Raw genomic sequence first — 16,153 nt, 5'->3', positions numbered from 1 at the left:
GTCACCGTCGCTGGGGTGAGCAGCTTGAGACATGCAATGGCCATGCTAGGCTGGCAGCTGGGCCAGGCCTGTCCACTCCCAGCGTAGACACACCACCAGGCCGGGTCTCTCCCAATGGCCCCCACGCCGTCCGCCTGCCCCTCATCTCCAGAACTGATGCAAAGGCACACTCTGCCCTGCCACTGACCGGGCTGTTTGCCGCCTGACAGACTTGACACTCCAGCTGAAAGCGCGAGGCGATGGCTGCCTCAGAGGGGCACCCAGCCACCTCCCTCCTCAGGAACCCTTGCCCCACTGGGCCCGGCACACTTAGCACTGGCCCAGATGGACCGAAACCTGGGGCTTCCTTGGCTCTCAGAGGCCAAGAGGGAGAGACCAGCTGGTGACCCCTCAACAAAAGTCACCCCCTGCCCCTGATTCGAGCCCCCTGGGAGAGGCGGGGCCTGGCCAGGCTGCCAACGTGGGGCTGAAATGCCGACTGCAGGAGGGGAGGCAGGAGCAAGAATCAATAAATCTGAACCTCATTCACGATGATCTGGGGCTCTTATTAAGTAAATTAATTTAAGTTAATTTAGCTCGATCATGACTCCCGATCACAGTGATTTAGTGAGGGGGAAATTGCATTAGGAAAGGCCATGCTCACCAGATAGGAGAACGGAAGAAAATTAGACCCACTTAGCGCTGTGAATTAATATGGAAATAGCAGGTGTAAATTTAACCTTATCGAGAGAGTGAAAATTATCTTCATAAATTTGTAGAAATAGCCCCCAAGATGCTTATAAATCTATTTAAAACAAAAATATTACAAAAAGTGCAGTAAAATTAATTTAAAATATACTTCCAGCTATTGCCTCCAGAAAAGTCGGCAGCAGGGCCTGGTGGGAAGGGAGGAGGGCAATGGGCACGTCTGACCACCTGGGCAGGCTGACCTCCGGGCACACCTATGGGGGTCAGAGGGTGGTGGGGCCCGTGGGGGGCTGGCAGGACAGCCCTCTGCCCTGTGGTCCAGCCCCTCAGGGCACAAGGACCCCCTACTCCACAGCCTTTGGCCCGAGGCCATGTGCCCTGGAGCGCCCACTGCACCCAAACGAAAGCCCGCACTGGCCAAGCCGCTCACACACTGCTCCCCAAGCATGGCCAGAGGGCATAGGGAGCTGTCTGCCACTCCCCGATCCCCACCCACCAAGCCTGTCACCCCTGCCCCTGCCTCACGGAAGGAAGGGGCCACATCCCAACTTCTGCAGCCTTCCTGCTCCTGGGCTCAGAGTACCCGGAAAAGAAGGTGGGCTGTCCACACTGCATGTGCCCTCAGCCAGAAGCAGCCTGGAGCGAAGCCATGGCACCCAGGGTGTAGGCCAGACCCTTGTGTGGGCAGGTGGAGGGCTGCGGCCTCCCCTCCTACCCTTGTGATCAACATGGACAGTGAGATGGTCCCGCAGAAGAGGCTGCTCAGGGCCCAGCCTCTCTCACCAGGAGCTTCTTCCTGAGGGATGCCAGGCGTGGTGTGGCCTGGGCGGCGGCTACTCCCAGACCATGCCCAGCCAGGTAGCGGCCTGCAGACGGACGACAGGGCAGGCAGTGTGTGGTACACGCAGGCCAGCCACACGTCTGCAGGACTGCTGGACGGGAAAAGCAGCCTGTCCCCCAGCCGACAGACTGCAGACGAGGCACTCCTGGTGGGGAGCTCCGTCCCTGAGGCCCTCAGGCTCCCCTATGCTCTGGAGCCCACCAGCCCGGCCTCCTACCTGGACAGGGAGAGGCGCCGTGCCCGCCAGGAGGGTGGGGTCGGGGGGCCAGGGGCAGTGCTGAGAGATGACACTGGGTTCTTCTTGACGATGCGATAGCGGGTCTTGATCACTTTGCTGGTGGGAGGGGGCCGCAGGCCGTGCAGGCTGGAGGCTGCAGGGAAACCCAGACACAGTGGTCAGCAAAGGTTGGTGGGGACTCCCATCATCTCTTGATCCAACCCCCCCTCCCCGTGCCCTCGCCCATTCCCGAAGAGCTGGGTGGCCAGGCCCTGGGGATGCTGAGAGGTGCCGGCGGGGAAGCAGGGGAGCAGAAGCAGTGCTTCTGGAGGGGACGGGGGTTGACTACGGCAGCATCGCAGGCCAGTCCCCTCCATGACCAGCACCAGTGCCACCAATGGGCGGCGAAGAGGGGCCTGCCAGTGGCTCCCGGAGGCTGGGGGCGTGACACGCTCACCGTCCCCTCTGGCACCCCCGCCACGTGCCCACACAGACTTATGTACTTAATCATCTCCGTTTTCACAACATTTTGCTGAGTGATACACACCACGGCTTCCCTTCTTGCTGAACGTTTCATGCAATGAACAGGGATCTGTTTTGCCCGAGTTCCCTTCCACTTGATAGCCAGCAATTTCTCCATAGCTTCGAGGAACACATCTAATTGCCTGACTTTCATAATATACAGCTCTAACTGCCCAGATAATTAAAGCTAACGCAGCGCAAGAATACAGGCACCACTGCGGCCTCTCCTGACTGACCCAGAGGCCCTGCCCCTCCAGCCAGGCTGCCTGGACCCAGGCTCCCAAAGGCGCCTCCTTGTGGCCCCCTCCAACCTGCCTGCACAGAGCCCAGAGCTCTGCTTGGAAGGGAGGTCACTGGTATAGTAAGTGGCTCCTTGGGGTTCCCACCCACCTAGATGCCCGCAGGCAGGCAGCACAGACAGGGTGGGGAGGGTGTTAGAGTTAGACAAGGGGGCATGTCTGCCAGGCAAGGTGGCCAGGAAAACACACAAGTGGTCTCACCACCTGACCTTCGGCACAGGACGGGCCTACATATGACCCCTGGGCAAGAACTGGTCACCCTCAGCTGAGGCTGCCTGGAGTCTGGGATGGCCCAGGAGAGGGAGCAGGGCAGGGGCACAGTAATGCCAGGCCCACAGGCCCCTCACGCCCAGCTGCTCAGTGCCAGCCTTGGCTGTGGTCAGCCACCCACCTCTCCATCGGCACAAAACACTGCTCCATGACTCTGCTCCCCTGAGCCCCAAGGATGAGTCCTCCCAGAATCTGCAAACCCTACAAAGACCAGTTACTGCTCCATGAACCGCGCCAGATCATCTTCCAGAGCCTTAAACACAACACACCACCAGCCCTAGCCGGGCCCTGCCCCAGGCAGCAATCAGTACCTTGGCCCAGATGCCTCCTGCGGCCTCTCCAGGCTCTCCCAGCCTGCAGGAGCCCCCTGTGCCCTCGGCCACCCACACGGGAAGACCAGGACATAGCACAGGCTCAGAGCCCTCCAACTAGAGGAGGAGGATCTGTAGGCTCCGTCACCCAGCTGGGGTCAGGGTGGACGTGCAATGCTGGCAGCAGGGGACACCTCTGCTCCCGGGACTGAAGGCAGGGACCCACCAGCTGCCCAGGAAGAGGGGACACGGATGTCCAGGCAGTGCCAGGCCAGCACAGCCCAGCAACAGCACAAGTCTCCCTCCACTATCTCTGCCTCTCTGTCTCTCTCCCCATCCCTTCAAGGGCAGCAGCTCGGGGGAGTCGGGGAGAAGGAGGGAAGCTCAGTGAAAGCACAGGGTACCACCTGGGATGCGATCTTGCTGAGTGACCAAAGTCAGCGAAGCTCTAGCCCTGGCTGTACCACACATTTGGGATGTAGGGGAGGGCCCAGCATACAGGGGGCGTCAATAAATAAATGTTTGTTGAATTGAATTTTCAAGGTCTTACAAGCAAGGAGAGACCAATGAAAATCAATAACATCTTGTTCAAACTAAGAGCTCAGGAACACGAGAACACCTCTAAGCTACTGCCAAGCCCCACGCTGACCTCACGGCCTCCAGACCCACCCCAGGCTCCCTCTCCCACGGCCTCTGCACCTGGACAGCCCACTTGCCTGTCCCCTCCACCCGGGTCACCATCCACAGCCCCGTTCCAACCTCCCTTGGCCACTACCATCTGCCAGTCCGGGCTGTGACATGCACCCTAGCCCCCACAACCCTGCTCTGCAGCTCGGGGGCATAGCTAGGCAGAGGCCCCTCCCCACAAACCTGGCTGCGTTCATCCCCAGCACCGGGAACCCCCGGCCTGGCCAGCTTTGCTCCGCCATCACCCAGACACACAATATCACCTTCCCCCATCCACCCCCACCCCTGTTCTGCCAGATGTCACCTCCTCCAGGAAGTCCCCAGCCCCCAATGCCCAAGGGACTGGACTCTGCATTCTGGAAAGTTCCTCCTAGCACACAGCGCCTCTGGGCCTGGCCCTCATTCCTGCCTGTTGACGGGCATCAGTATCTATAACAAATTCCTTTGCAGTGCAGGCCCACTGTGAAGTCAACTTCATTAACTCACTACATTTTACTTATTAGAGCCCAGTTACCACTGCATTTCTAAGAAAATGCAGAGTAATAAAGCAGACTCCTCCCTAAAGGCTGACTGTTACTTCCCAGACATCACCACCTGCTAGACCCAGGCCCCGTGGTCCTGAGAGGTAGAGGGGAGGGCATACTAGCCCATGGCCCGGCCCCACAGTGGGGCCGTTTCCCAGATGGGCAACTAAGACACAGGTGGTGGCAGCACTAGTGACAACAGGCCCTGGAGAGAACTGGCCAGGGTGCCCGTGCCGAGGGCACAGAGAGCTCAGCAGGGCGGGCGGAGGGGCAGGATTGCCCCTGACAGGCTGGGGGAGTGAAGGCTCCTAAGACCACTCATGGCACACAGGGACCAGAAAGTTGGGGTGGAAGCCCCTCCCACAGCCCTGACTCCAGTGCGAAGGCAGAGCGGCAGGCGTGGGCTGACTGAGAGGCCCTGCCGCCTGGCATCCTTGAGTGCGCGGGCGCCCAGGCCTCACCCGGCCCCGTGGTGCCGGAGTGCTGCCCCAGCGCGGCCCCGCCAAGCAGCCCTCTCTCCCTGTCCTCCTGGCTGGCTGAGGGCTTGTGTAGATAATCATGTTATTTAAATAGGAAGTTGGTTTAATTCCCTTCATTACAGACTCCCAGGGCTGTAATTTTTTTCTCTGCGTGATGTATTCCCCATGGCACATTTCACTCAAATCAAACCCTTCGCGCCTTTATTGCCAGCGACGGCCAGGCACCGCGTTATCAGGCCCACACACACAGCCCTTTCCACCCCACCGTGCAGAGGTCACTTCTAATGACTAATCGATCTCATTAGCTTCCCTAATTAAAAACTTTACTACCGCAGTAGAAGACAAACTACACAAAAACTGCTGGCATCATATTTGAATGGGATATGAGCCCATCCATCAGCGGGGCCCTCGCTCCTGCCCGGCGTGGGGCCTGGGGCGGCCTGCCTCTCCACTTCCCAGGCTGACTCGCGGGGTGGGGGGCGCTTTCCCGGGGCCCAGCACGGGTGCACCATGCACAGACACCCTCTCCGAGAGGCAGGCCACCAGGCCCAGGGCAGCAGGCGGCGGAGCCTGGCTGGTGTGGCTCCTACTCCAGCTCACACCACCTCCGGCTGCAGAGGCAGGGGAGTGCCAGCTCTCTCAGGCCAGGCCATGCAGCAAGAAGCGCAGGGCTCCGCCCAACCATCGTTGGGCACTGTCTGCAGCGAACGCTCCCTCCGGCTGACCCCAGCCCCCCAGAAGAGCCACCACAGATGGCAGAGCTCATCAGGTGGAGGTCATGGCTCTCACTCTATTTTACTGCAGAGTGGGAGTTGAGAGAGAGTTCAGATTTTTATGGAACTTCAAAAGGAGATAACTAGGAAGAAATCGAGCTGATGATTTCACAACTGCTTAACGAGTGAAAAGAAGATAACCAGGACTCTAAGCCTGAGGCCGCCACCAGGAGAGGGGAGGCTGCGGCACAAGTTCCAAGGGCCCGGGCAGTGAACAGCCAACAGGGCTGTCTGGCTGCCCTCCTGGCTCCTGGCATCCACAGAAACAGGATGGGCTCCATCAGGAGGGGTGGGGAGGGGGCCATGAAGTGGACCTTGCCCTACCACCAAGGAGCAGGGACCAGAAGATCCGCCACCCTGGATTTGGCCTGGCTGTGCTCCAGGCCCCACGGCTTCTCGTCCACCAGCCTCCGGGCCTCGCCCAGCAGCAGGCCACAGGCAGGGCATCGGGGCCTCCAGAAATGGGCAGACCAAGCGCCAGACAGCAAAGCTGCCCACAGCTGGGCTTCCACCCCGTCCAGGGGCCCCTCCCCCAGCATCTGAGGGCCAGTGGGCTACGAGACGGCTGGGGCACTGCTGGGAAGGCATAGCTCGAGAGCACAGCCACTCTCAGACCTTCCCAGCTGGAGGGCGGGACAGCTGAGCAGAGGCCAGTGACCAGTGCCTGAGCACAGAACTCGCCAGAATCAGCCACACAAGGTGCCTGGGCCGGGCAGAGCCTGTGGACAGAGAATCCTGACTGCCTGTGGGGCACCCTAGAAACCAAGCCCCGTTCTTCAAGGAGGGGTGGGTACCAGACCAGATCCCCAGGCCCACGGGCGAGGGGCGTGGGCAGGGGCAGCACGGGCCACTGCGGCGTGGCGGGGGCAGGAACCAGGCTGGCAGGGCTGCGGGGCAGAGGGCCCTGTGCCAGCCCAGGCTTTCCTGGGCCCAATTCCATGTGATTTGACTTCCCCCAAGTGTCGCCGAGTCTGCTTTTCATCAACGGCTGCCTCGACACTCTGTCAGTGCCTCTGACTTCACTGGTAAAAGCTGCTCAGCCTTTTCAGAAGCCACACTGATTTCTGCTCTCTGGCCCTCAAGCCACCCTCTTGTCCTGGAATCCAGGTCTGTCAGCCATCAGTGCCCCACCTCCTGCCACTGTGCCTGCCTCCCTCAGGCCCCCCATGGCCGCCACGCCAGGTGGGCACAGCACACGGGGACCTCCACTTGACCTGGGCCTATGGGCACCGCCAACTAAAGCAACTTTGACACGTTTGAACTTGCTCTTCTGGTTTCTATGGTCGAAAGACCACAGTTTCCGAGGGTGTCCCCATCAAGGCCTCTTGCTAGGGCACCCACCTTGACTGCCCCCCGGCTCCCACGAAAGCAGGCCTCTCAGACTAACTGCCTGGTCAGAGCTGGGATCAGATGCAAGGTGCTCAGTGGTGCAGGGGGTGTGTGCCACAGCCCGGATCCACGAGAAGCACCTCCAGCTGGCCTTTGTGGGGCCCAGGCAGAGGGGACAGCATGGCCACAGGCCTGGAAATAGCAAGGAGCTGGTGGTGCCCTACCTTCTCCTGGCAGGAGTGGGGAGGTGGAATGGGGGGCTGCTGGGGGCCGGTATGGAGTTGGGGTTCCCCTCTGTGCTGCCTCGAGGCTGGTGGAAGGCTCACAACTTGCTCCCAGACTCTGCACCACCACAGGAACAGGGACGGGGGGTTCTGGACAGCAGGCAGGAAATGAGAAGCCCAGAGCCTGAATGGGGAAGGGTCCCCAGAGAGCCAGCAGGAGAGGCTGAGCCCAGACAGGCTCCAGGTACCCAGCTCAGGATGCGTCACAGGCCCTTCCAGGGCCTCGCCTTCCCACCCGCACACCAGTAAAGCCAGGCCCACAGTGGGCAGGAGCAGGCGAGGTGCAGGTTAGCCCAGAAGGCCCCCAGCCCCGTTGGCAGCAGCAGGTGGGCCTCACACAGGACAGGAGGCCGCATGCAGGAGCCAGACACGCAGGGCCCAGCAGAGCGGGGGTCAGGCAGCCCCTCTGCAACAGTGGCCAAGCCGCCTTCTTGGAAAACCAGCCACAGAACAGGAGGCACATGCTTCTGAGATCACCCAGCAGCACTGACAGCCCTGTTGCACGTCGGAGCCACGTGCAGCCTGGGGCTGGCGGGACGGCAGTGCCCACTGCTGGAGCTGCAGCAAAAGCCACGTCAGCGGGACGCTGTCTCCTGATGAGGGTGGCGCAAGCAGAGCTCCTGGGGAGGGGGGGTCGTCGAGACCACAGCTGGCCTCTCTGGACACCGCCCATCCACCAGGACATTTCTGAGGGCCAGCCCCATCTGAGCGGTCACCTCGGTGACACTCACAGTCCTGGGGACAGTAAAGCCATGACTGCACTGAGGGGTGAAAAGTGCCCTGGGGCTCTGAGCAGGGGAGAGCAAACCCCAGGGGACACCACGAGTGGCTTCAAGGGGGCACGCCACTTGGCAGGGAGCAGCCAGGAGGAAGCCGAGGGAAGTGCGGGCTCTGAGGCACGGGTGCTGCAGATAGGGGTCCCCAGGAGGCCTCCTCAGGCCTGTTTCTCCTGTCTCTGCAGCAGCTGCCAAGGGAGAGCTGGCCTGGAGTCTGCAGCCTGCCCAGCACACTCCCCGCTGACCCCCAGGGCCCTGCCCCGACGGTAGCTGGGCCCGCCCTGCCGAGACATGTGCACACAGACACAGGTATGTGCACACACCAGCACAGGTGTGCACGTGCACACACACCCAATGTGGCCAGCCCCTCACCACGTGACCACAGGTCCTTCAGTTCTGCGCTGAGCCAGGCTGGACAAGTCTAGATGCAGGGCTGCAAACTCCAGAAGCTGCCTGACCCTGGGGCGCTGGGAAATCAGCAGCCAGAATGGGCTCCAGCCCGGGAACCTGAGGGGAAGGCACCCACGACCCAGTGTCCACTGACACTGGTGAGGTAGGGGCTATAGGCTACCCCACCTGCCTCCCTTGGCTCAGGGTAGGCAGTAAAGACTTGGAAAAGGGCCCTGGGCAGACGGTTGCTTAACCCCAGGAAGCCCACCAGGCTCTCCCCACAGACCAGGGAGCTCAACCTGACCCCCGAGCAGTGTGTCGAGGGCACAGGCAGGCCCGGCAGGCATGGGCCCACTCAGCCAGGGACACACTGGCTGGAGCCAGAGTTGGTGTGGATGCCCTCAGGGCAGGCTGGGCTCCAGGCAGGAGAGGAAGGAGCCTGCACTCAGCTGAAAGTCCCTCGGGATTCTGGCCTCTTTGGCCCCCTGGGCAGCCAACTTTCTGGAAGAAACAGGTGCTCAGCCCATGCCCACCACACGGCGCTCAGCCTGGCCTCACCTGCCCTGGGTCTGTGGCCAGTTCTTCAGCAAGATGATTGCTAACGAGGCCTCACGGTGGTGGACGGGGGAAGGTAGTCCCCACACTGGCCCCATGCCGGCCCCCACCTTCTCACCGAAGGGCTGGGGCAGGGGTCAATGCTGGGCAGAGTTCTGGACCCGGCTAGGCCGTTAGCAGAGCACCAGCTTCCAGTCTGTCACCTCTTCCTAGTGGCCTGAGCCTCTCCCAACTACCAGGATTTCCCTTTTCTGAACGGCCTTAGAATCTGCATCTTCTCTCCTCAGAGTGGTGATGCCAGCTCCACGGTGGACAATGCTGGCCTGGTGTCCAGCCTGCTACTTTCTGGGTCTTGATATTTAAAAGCAGCACACAGGCAGGCTCAGTTTCTCTCTCCAGTCTGATAACCTCCATTTAATTAAAGCACGTAGTTCACGGACATTTACTCCAGCAAGTGGGGTGTCTGGTCCACATCCACGTCTCACGTGTGGAGTGCTCTCAAGTGCTACCAGGTGGTGCCGGGTCTCCCAGAGGGACCAGTCCCACTGCCTGAGTACCAGCCAGGTTCCCCCAACCCCAGGCCGCAGACCCTTCTCCAGTGAGGCCAGAAGCAGGGCGGCTTCCTTACCTGCCCTTCTAGTCAGCACCTTGACCTCCTCCACAACACATCTGCCGAGGCCTGTCCACGGCCGGGCTCAGCCACAGTACCTGCAGCCATACGTTGCCTGTTCCCGAGGGGGGAGGCCCACACCATCCCGCAGACACACACCCCTTGCGCAGACTCTGAGGAGCTCAGGGAACCTCCCTGGCCTCTCCTGCCCTAGACTTCACAGCTCAGCAAACACCCCTGGGCTCCCCGGGGAGACGTGAGGGTCAGGCCGGGGCCGTCCGGCTGCTGCTCCTCTTTCACAGATGTGAAGAAGAGTGGCTGCCACCCTCCCACCACTGCCTCTGGGCCCTCGTCCCTGCCTTCAGCCGCCAGCGGGGCGCCCTCACTGGGGAGGAGCTGCGGGAACGAGCACTGATGAGCATCACTTCCGTGGCAGGCCAGACGCCAAAGCCTGCAGGTGGCCCGCGGCCAAGAGGTGCGGCAAGATGGGCTGCTGGGATCCCCCGCCTCTAAGGGAAAGGGAGCAGCAGAAGCAGGTGCTGAGAGAGGCTGGGCCCTCACCCTGCCCAGACCTCCAGGCCCCTCTGCTGTTTAGGGGGAGGGCCCGGGAGGGTTGCTCTGGTCACCTTGGGTCACACTTCACCATCAGGAGAAGCAGGGAGCTTCTGTCCTCTCGTCCCCTCCACACAGAACCCACAATGGCTGCCGCACAGCAGACGGGAAGACTGAGGCCCAGAGAAGGAAAGTGACTGCCCCTGGTGCCCAGCAGGATGGAGCCCAGGTTGGGCCAGAGTGGGTGCTGGGCCAAGGGGCCTTTGCCCAGGGGTCTCTCAGGAAGGATGGAAAAGGGGCTCAACTCTCACCAACACCAGCCTGGAAGACAGGGGCACACGCCACTCCACCCCACAAAGACGCTGGAAACGTACCTGCCAGCTGCCCTGCACCAGACCCACCCCGCGCCTGCAGGCCTCTAATTAGCACTCTCACACAGGGGCACTGGTCACCTGGTGCCAGCCCTGGGCCCACTGCATTCAGTGCCCCGGCACCCGCCCCATGAAAGGTTCAAGTGCCCGCAGGCGCGGGGATGGCAGCCCAGGCAGGAAGCGCGCTCACCCGGCCCTGCGCTCGCCCTGCGGGAGCTGCCAGAAACTGCGCTCTAACAAGCTTCAGACGTGGATGACTGGGATCGCAAAGTATGAATTTTTATGAGTCTAATAAATCACTCCACTTTTCCTGTGTCTGATGGCTCCCAGCACTTCAGACACTGGAAAAGCCCTGCTGCCATCAGATAGCCGGCCCTCATCTCTGGAGGCGGCCACGGCAGCGGTGACGGGACAGCCAGAGGCCCCTCCCAGGCACCCAGAACACCCCAGCTCTGCACCCTGTGGCCACTGGAGGCCAGCACACCCATGGGCCCCTCAGGAATGGCTCGGGCAGCTTGGTCTCCCCTCCACTCACCAGCCAGACTGTGGAAAGGCCCCACCAGCATCCCTCAGACACATGGCCACAGGGGCATGCCTATGTGTTCCTGGCCAGGATCTGCAGGGGCCAGCACTGCGGAAGGATGAGTGGACACGTGCACCCGTGCGCATACACACGCACATGCACACACATACACAGCATGCACACCTTTGTAACAGAACCGGGGTCCAGGGGTGGGGGGAAGACCCCAGGCCCTAGGGGGGTATCTGATGGGCATCACAGCCCAGGCCAATCCACGGGCCCTGCACGGGCCACTCAGCACCTCCTTGGGAGGACAGGCAAGAGGGAGTGGTCTGCCTGGCCCAGGGCCTCACGCCCACAACAGGAAGACAGGACGGGCACCGGTGGGGGCTTCCAGTAGCACTGTCATCTGGACCCGGGGACCAGCCTCTGACAAACATTTACTGACCACCCAGTCACCGTGGCAGCCTGTGGCAGCCCAACAGGGCCATACGTCACCAAGCCGCTGTCGGTACTGCCACAAGAAGAGCGTGGGCAGCTGGGTGATGACAAACAGTTGCTGTCAGCTGCCTGTCCCCCTGGCCGTGTTCTCTGTTGTCTCACACTACCTGGTGTTTGATGACAACACTGTCAGCCCAAGACGCACGCGGCGCCAGGGCTGTCAGGCCCTATTAGAGGAAAGATTGAGACCCTACTCTCCTCAAACTCACTCAAGCAACACAAGCCGCTAGTTCCTGTAATTACTGCGTGCGAGCCATCGATCGCACGCCGACGCTGACCCGTCTGCACGAAACGGGAGTAGTCTGCTCCCTGACAGGCGCTGTACGTTATGAGGGGTGGGCCTTCCCTCCCCTTTCACCCATCGCTCTAAAGAATGGAAGAGGGGAAAGTGCACACCTCCCAGCCCCACCCGCAGGCCCTGGGCCAGGGAGCCCCAGCGCACCTCGGTGGTTGGAAGGCGCACCCCAGAAGGCCAACGGGCTAGCACATGTGCAGTGAGGGGGATCCCGGTAGGGGGCAAACAGGCTGAGCAGAGCCCACACGTGTAAGAGGCAGCCACACCCCCAGCCACGCACTCCCAAGTGAAGGCAGGGAAGACAGCACAGGCAGACAGCTCGCCCTCTCAGGACACCCCAGAGACAGGACCAGGCCCAGTACATGCTGATGAGCAATGTCCTCCTGACACAGGCTTGTCCAGGGCAAAGCTGGTGCTCACCCCTCCCCCAGCAAACCAGGTATCCTCTGCCGGCCTGGGCCATGCCCTGTCGGCACCCAACCCGCAAGGAGCTAGGACTCCAGCAGGTACAAGGGGTGCCTGTGTCCAGGACAGCACGCGAGGTGTCCACGGATGTACTGATGCACGCACCCCGGGACCCAGCAGGTGAAGGGATGCACACATGTGTGCGGGGTAGGGCCGGTGCCTGTTAGAGACAGGATGCTGCCAAGTGGCAGGTCCCAAGGCTCGGACCCAGCCTCCCAGAAATGGAGGGCTTACAGCTGGGGGGCTAACCCTGGTCCCCTCCTCCCCTCGGCCCTGGGTCATGGGGCAGGACTGGGCCTTCCTATTCTTGGAGCCCAGCCCTGACCTCAGTGACCCTTGGGGCCCCTTAGTTCTTCGGCAGCTGACTGGCCACTCCTGTCCTCACACGGCCCTCTGATCGGGACTCCCGGCCCTTGCTGGACCCTCGCCGGCAGCTCGCGGTGCTGGACTATCAGTCATCTGCAGCCCGACACCAAGCCAGGCCTGCTGTCTCACTGCCTCTTCTGCTATTGCAGTCTGAGGTCTACTTATCACTCACACAAGGTCAAGTGAACACGGACATGAGAAAGCTTAGAAAGAGAACAGTGAAAATGCAGTGTTTAAAAGTGACTACAAACCACGGGAGAGGCCAGAGAGGGAGTGGACCTCCATGCTCAACAAAAGCCACCCCGGAGGCCAGTGGGCTGAGGAAAGGACGCCTGAGCGGCACCCACACCCGTATGCCCCTTGCACAGAGTTCGCTCAGTCGTTCAACAGACATTCAGTGAGCCCACTGTGTGCTGGGGAAGCGGCAGGGAGCACAGCAAGACCCCCACCCCTGCTCAGGTCAGGCGAGCCCCCTCCGCTCCTCCTGGGAAGGGTGGGTCCCTCGCGGCACACAAGAAGAGGCAGCGGCAGCACCTGCTCTATCGGCTCAGAAGGCTGACAGGGTCCTCACCAGCACCTGGGCTGGGCAGGGCCTTCCCACCCAGGGTTCCGGGGCTCTCAGGGGCAGCACCACAGGAAGCACCTCAGCTCATCTCGAGATGATCCCATTCCCTGCCGGGTTCCCAGGGGCTCAGCCTCAGTGCTGCCTGCCCACGGGGGCCCTGAACTCTCTGTGGTCCAAGTGGGACCAAGCACAGAGGTGGGCGTTGCCTGCCGGGACCCCCGTCCAGGTAAACGTGGAGCCAGCCACAGTGCCCCTCTGCAGGTGCATGCTCAGCCCAGCCCCCACCTGCCAGGGGACAGGAAGTGAAGCTGGCCCAGCAGGAGAGGCAGGCCAAGACCTCACGCAAGGTCTCCATACCTACACTGCGGCTGGGGCTGACGTGCCAGGGTGCAGTGGCTGGAGGCCTCTGCCTGGGGGGATCAGGTGCCAGCCAACACCCAGCCCCGCGCTGGGTCTGCTGCTGTGTGGTCTCTGCCCTCATGGGACGGCGGCCCTCCGTCATCACTATGCCCCTTCATTCGGGGGTCTGGCCCAGACACGCCAGGAGGGCAGAGGAGGTGGCCTGGAAGGGGTATTCACCCCCGACCAGGCTGAAACTCCAGAAGCCAGGGCCCTGGGGAGAAACGAGGGCTCCCAAGTCCAACAGGGAGAGACGAGGGGCCACAGCTATGCTCCCCCGGCAGTGCCAGGGCCCCCATGCGAGCCACACCAGTGCAGGGAGGGGACAAAACCTAGTCTGTGAAGTGAAGGCCCACTCGACCCACCTTGGCAGCTCCTTCTAGGGGCTTTGGGTGGGTGGGAAAGTGCTGGAAAGAGCCCACCAGTCCCAGATGGTCAGACACCCCATGTTCCAAGCTATGAGAGACAGAAAAGGTCCCTGGACACAGGCCTGACGACCACTGCTACTAAAGGGCGTTGGGCAGAGCCCCCTCAATGGGAGCTGACAGTGATGCTAACTGGTGCCACAGGACAGGCACTGGTGAGCCTGCCTCCACCCTGCTGACCCCCAAGAACCCCCACCCTCTCCCCCAGGGCGGGAGCACACAGAGGGGAGACTTTCCCAACAGACACAGCAGCCCCCCCACCCCAGGGTGGGCAGTCCAGCCCACAGGGGCCCTAGGAACCATAGCTCCCTCCCGCCCCACTTCACAGGGGCGGAGTCTGGCCAGCTTCCACAGGGGCTGGGTGGCTGCCCCACGGCCTACGGTCCCAGCTTCACTATGTGGCCCAAAGCTGGCAGTCCCCGCGAGGGCAGTGCGTCCTGCTCACCACACCTGGCCTCCCTCGGGACACCTGCACTGCTTTCTCGGAGTCAGGCCAGAGGTGGACGCTTTCAAGAGAGCCTGGGAATAACCCCTCTATAAAAGGCAGCGGCCACGAAGGGAAAACCACCAGTCTCTCCCGGCCACTCACCAGCTCCTCTCTGGGGCTCCTCTGGCCTTTCTGGTGGCTGGGAGCGGGTAGGGCTGCAGCACAGGGGCAGCGAGCAGCCGTGGGGGGGCCCCTGGTGCTGGGCGTGCCCCAGCCTCACTCACCCTGGAGCCCGCTTGGACAGACAGTCCCGCCAAGGCAGCAGGAGGGCAGCGCGAGGGCCACGTTTCAGGGAACGTCCCAGGTCACATTACAGCTTCAAGTGTACCTGACAACTGCCCAGCAGAGCGGAGGCAGCGAGGGGGCAGCACAGACTGGCCAGCCAGGGAGGGAGCGAGGGCCTCCCCCACCCTCAGCTCAGGGGCGACTACAGGGAGGAGCTGGGGCACCACAGGCCTTGCCTAGAGCTGCATGGGCACCATCACATTCAAGGATGGGCCTGTCCCCTCTCCTCCGTGTCCTCCAGCCCTGGCACAGGACACAGCCACAGAGCCAGCAGCAGTGTCAGCCTCAGTGACCCATCCCAAGCACAGAGCCAGCAAAGAGGCCCTCCTGGGGCCACACTGGCGAGGACCAGCGGCTGTCCTGGGGACCCCGAGAAAGGGGCTCAATGCAGCCCACCTGCTAGTGGGAGAGAGGGCTCCTCCTACAGACAAGGGCCCACCTCCTCCAGCTCGTGCTGCCCTCTGACTTCTGCAGCCACCTGGCCCAGCCCAGCCCTCGCGCCCACTGTACTTGCCTGTCTCCTGGGGTACCAGGGCCACAGAGGTGCAGGCAGAAGGCACACAAGAACGGACCACAGTCCTGCAAGTCTAGGTGCTACAGGGTGCGGGCCTGGCGGGGGAGAAGTATGTCCTCCCGCTGGCTGTACACCCTGCTCAGAGGCGACCCTGGACCAGGCCTCTGCTCCCCAGGGCTGGGCAGGGCAGGCACTGCAGGAGGCACCTGGGGCATGGCTGGTTGGGAGAACAGAATTCAGGTGCACACGGTCACCCCAGGATCTCCCACATCTGCCTGCTGGGCCCAGCGCTCTGGCAGGCAGAGCCATCAGCGCACCCTGCTGCCCACCCCGCATGCCTCCCCAGCCCACGGCGATCCGGGGCCAGGCAGCTGCCCTACTGCGCCCCGGTGCACGGAGTAGGGAGCAAGCCGATCTGGAGGCACCCCGGAAGCAAGCCACCTCTCACTCTCCGAGGCGCCTCACGCCTCTCCCAGCGCCCGTCCAGAAGGTAGTTCATGCCCCGCAGGGACTCCCGCAGCTGCAGACACATGCTGCTCTACAGGATGACCTGCTGCGTCCTGGGGACCACCTGCTTGCTCAGGGGGCCATGTGCTGCCAGCCACTGTGCCTGTGCCCGTCCCAAAGCCACCTCCACACGCTAGGCTCAGGACAGTGGCCACTGTCACAGCCCGCACCGCTGTGTGTTCTCCGCAGACTGCCGCCTCCACCGCGGACCCAGAGCCAGAGCTGCGCACACCCACCACTTAATCGCTAGGCCGCTGATGCGGAAAGGGCAATTAGGAGAAAAGCTGCCAGAAGCTACGCAGGGTGCGTAGCTTGAAACACGCCATGAGAAGGAAACACAATGGCTC

At 62.1% G+C, this 16,153-nt stretch overlaps 1 protein-coding gene across 2 annotated transcripts in view; it reads right to left on the bottom strand.

The window, feature by feature from the left end:
- Positions 1-16,153, bottom strand: part of ZC3H3 (zinc finger CCCH-type containing 3) — an 83,200-nt gene that overhangs the window by 49,494 nt on the left and 17,553 nt on the right. For both annotated transcript variants that reach the window (XM_032468233.1, XM_032468234.1), the window contains exon 4: positions 1,746-1,899. In XM_032468233.1, the coding sequence (XP_032324124.1) occupies positions 1,746-1,899 (154 nt within the window). The remainder of the gene's footprint in view (positions 1-1,745; positions 1,900-16,153) is intronic.

This window comes from Camelus ferus, chromosome 25, assembly GCF_009834535.1.
Source record: "Camelus ferus isolate YT-003-E chromosome 25, BCGSAC_Cfer_1.0, whole genome shotgun sequence".
Taxonomy (NCBI): domain Eukaryota; kingdom Metazoa; phylum Chordata; class Mammalia; order Artiodactyla; family Camelidae; genus Camelus; species Camelus ferus.
The sequence above is the reverse complement of the archived record's forward strand: the minus strand, read 5'-3'. Positions and strand labels throughout refer to the sequence as shown.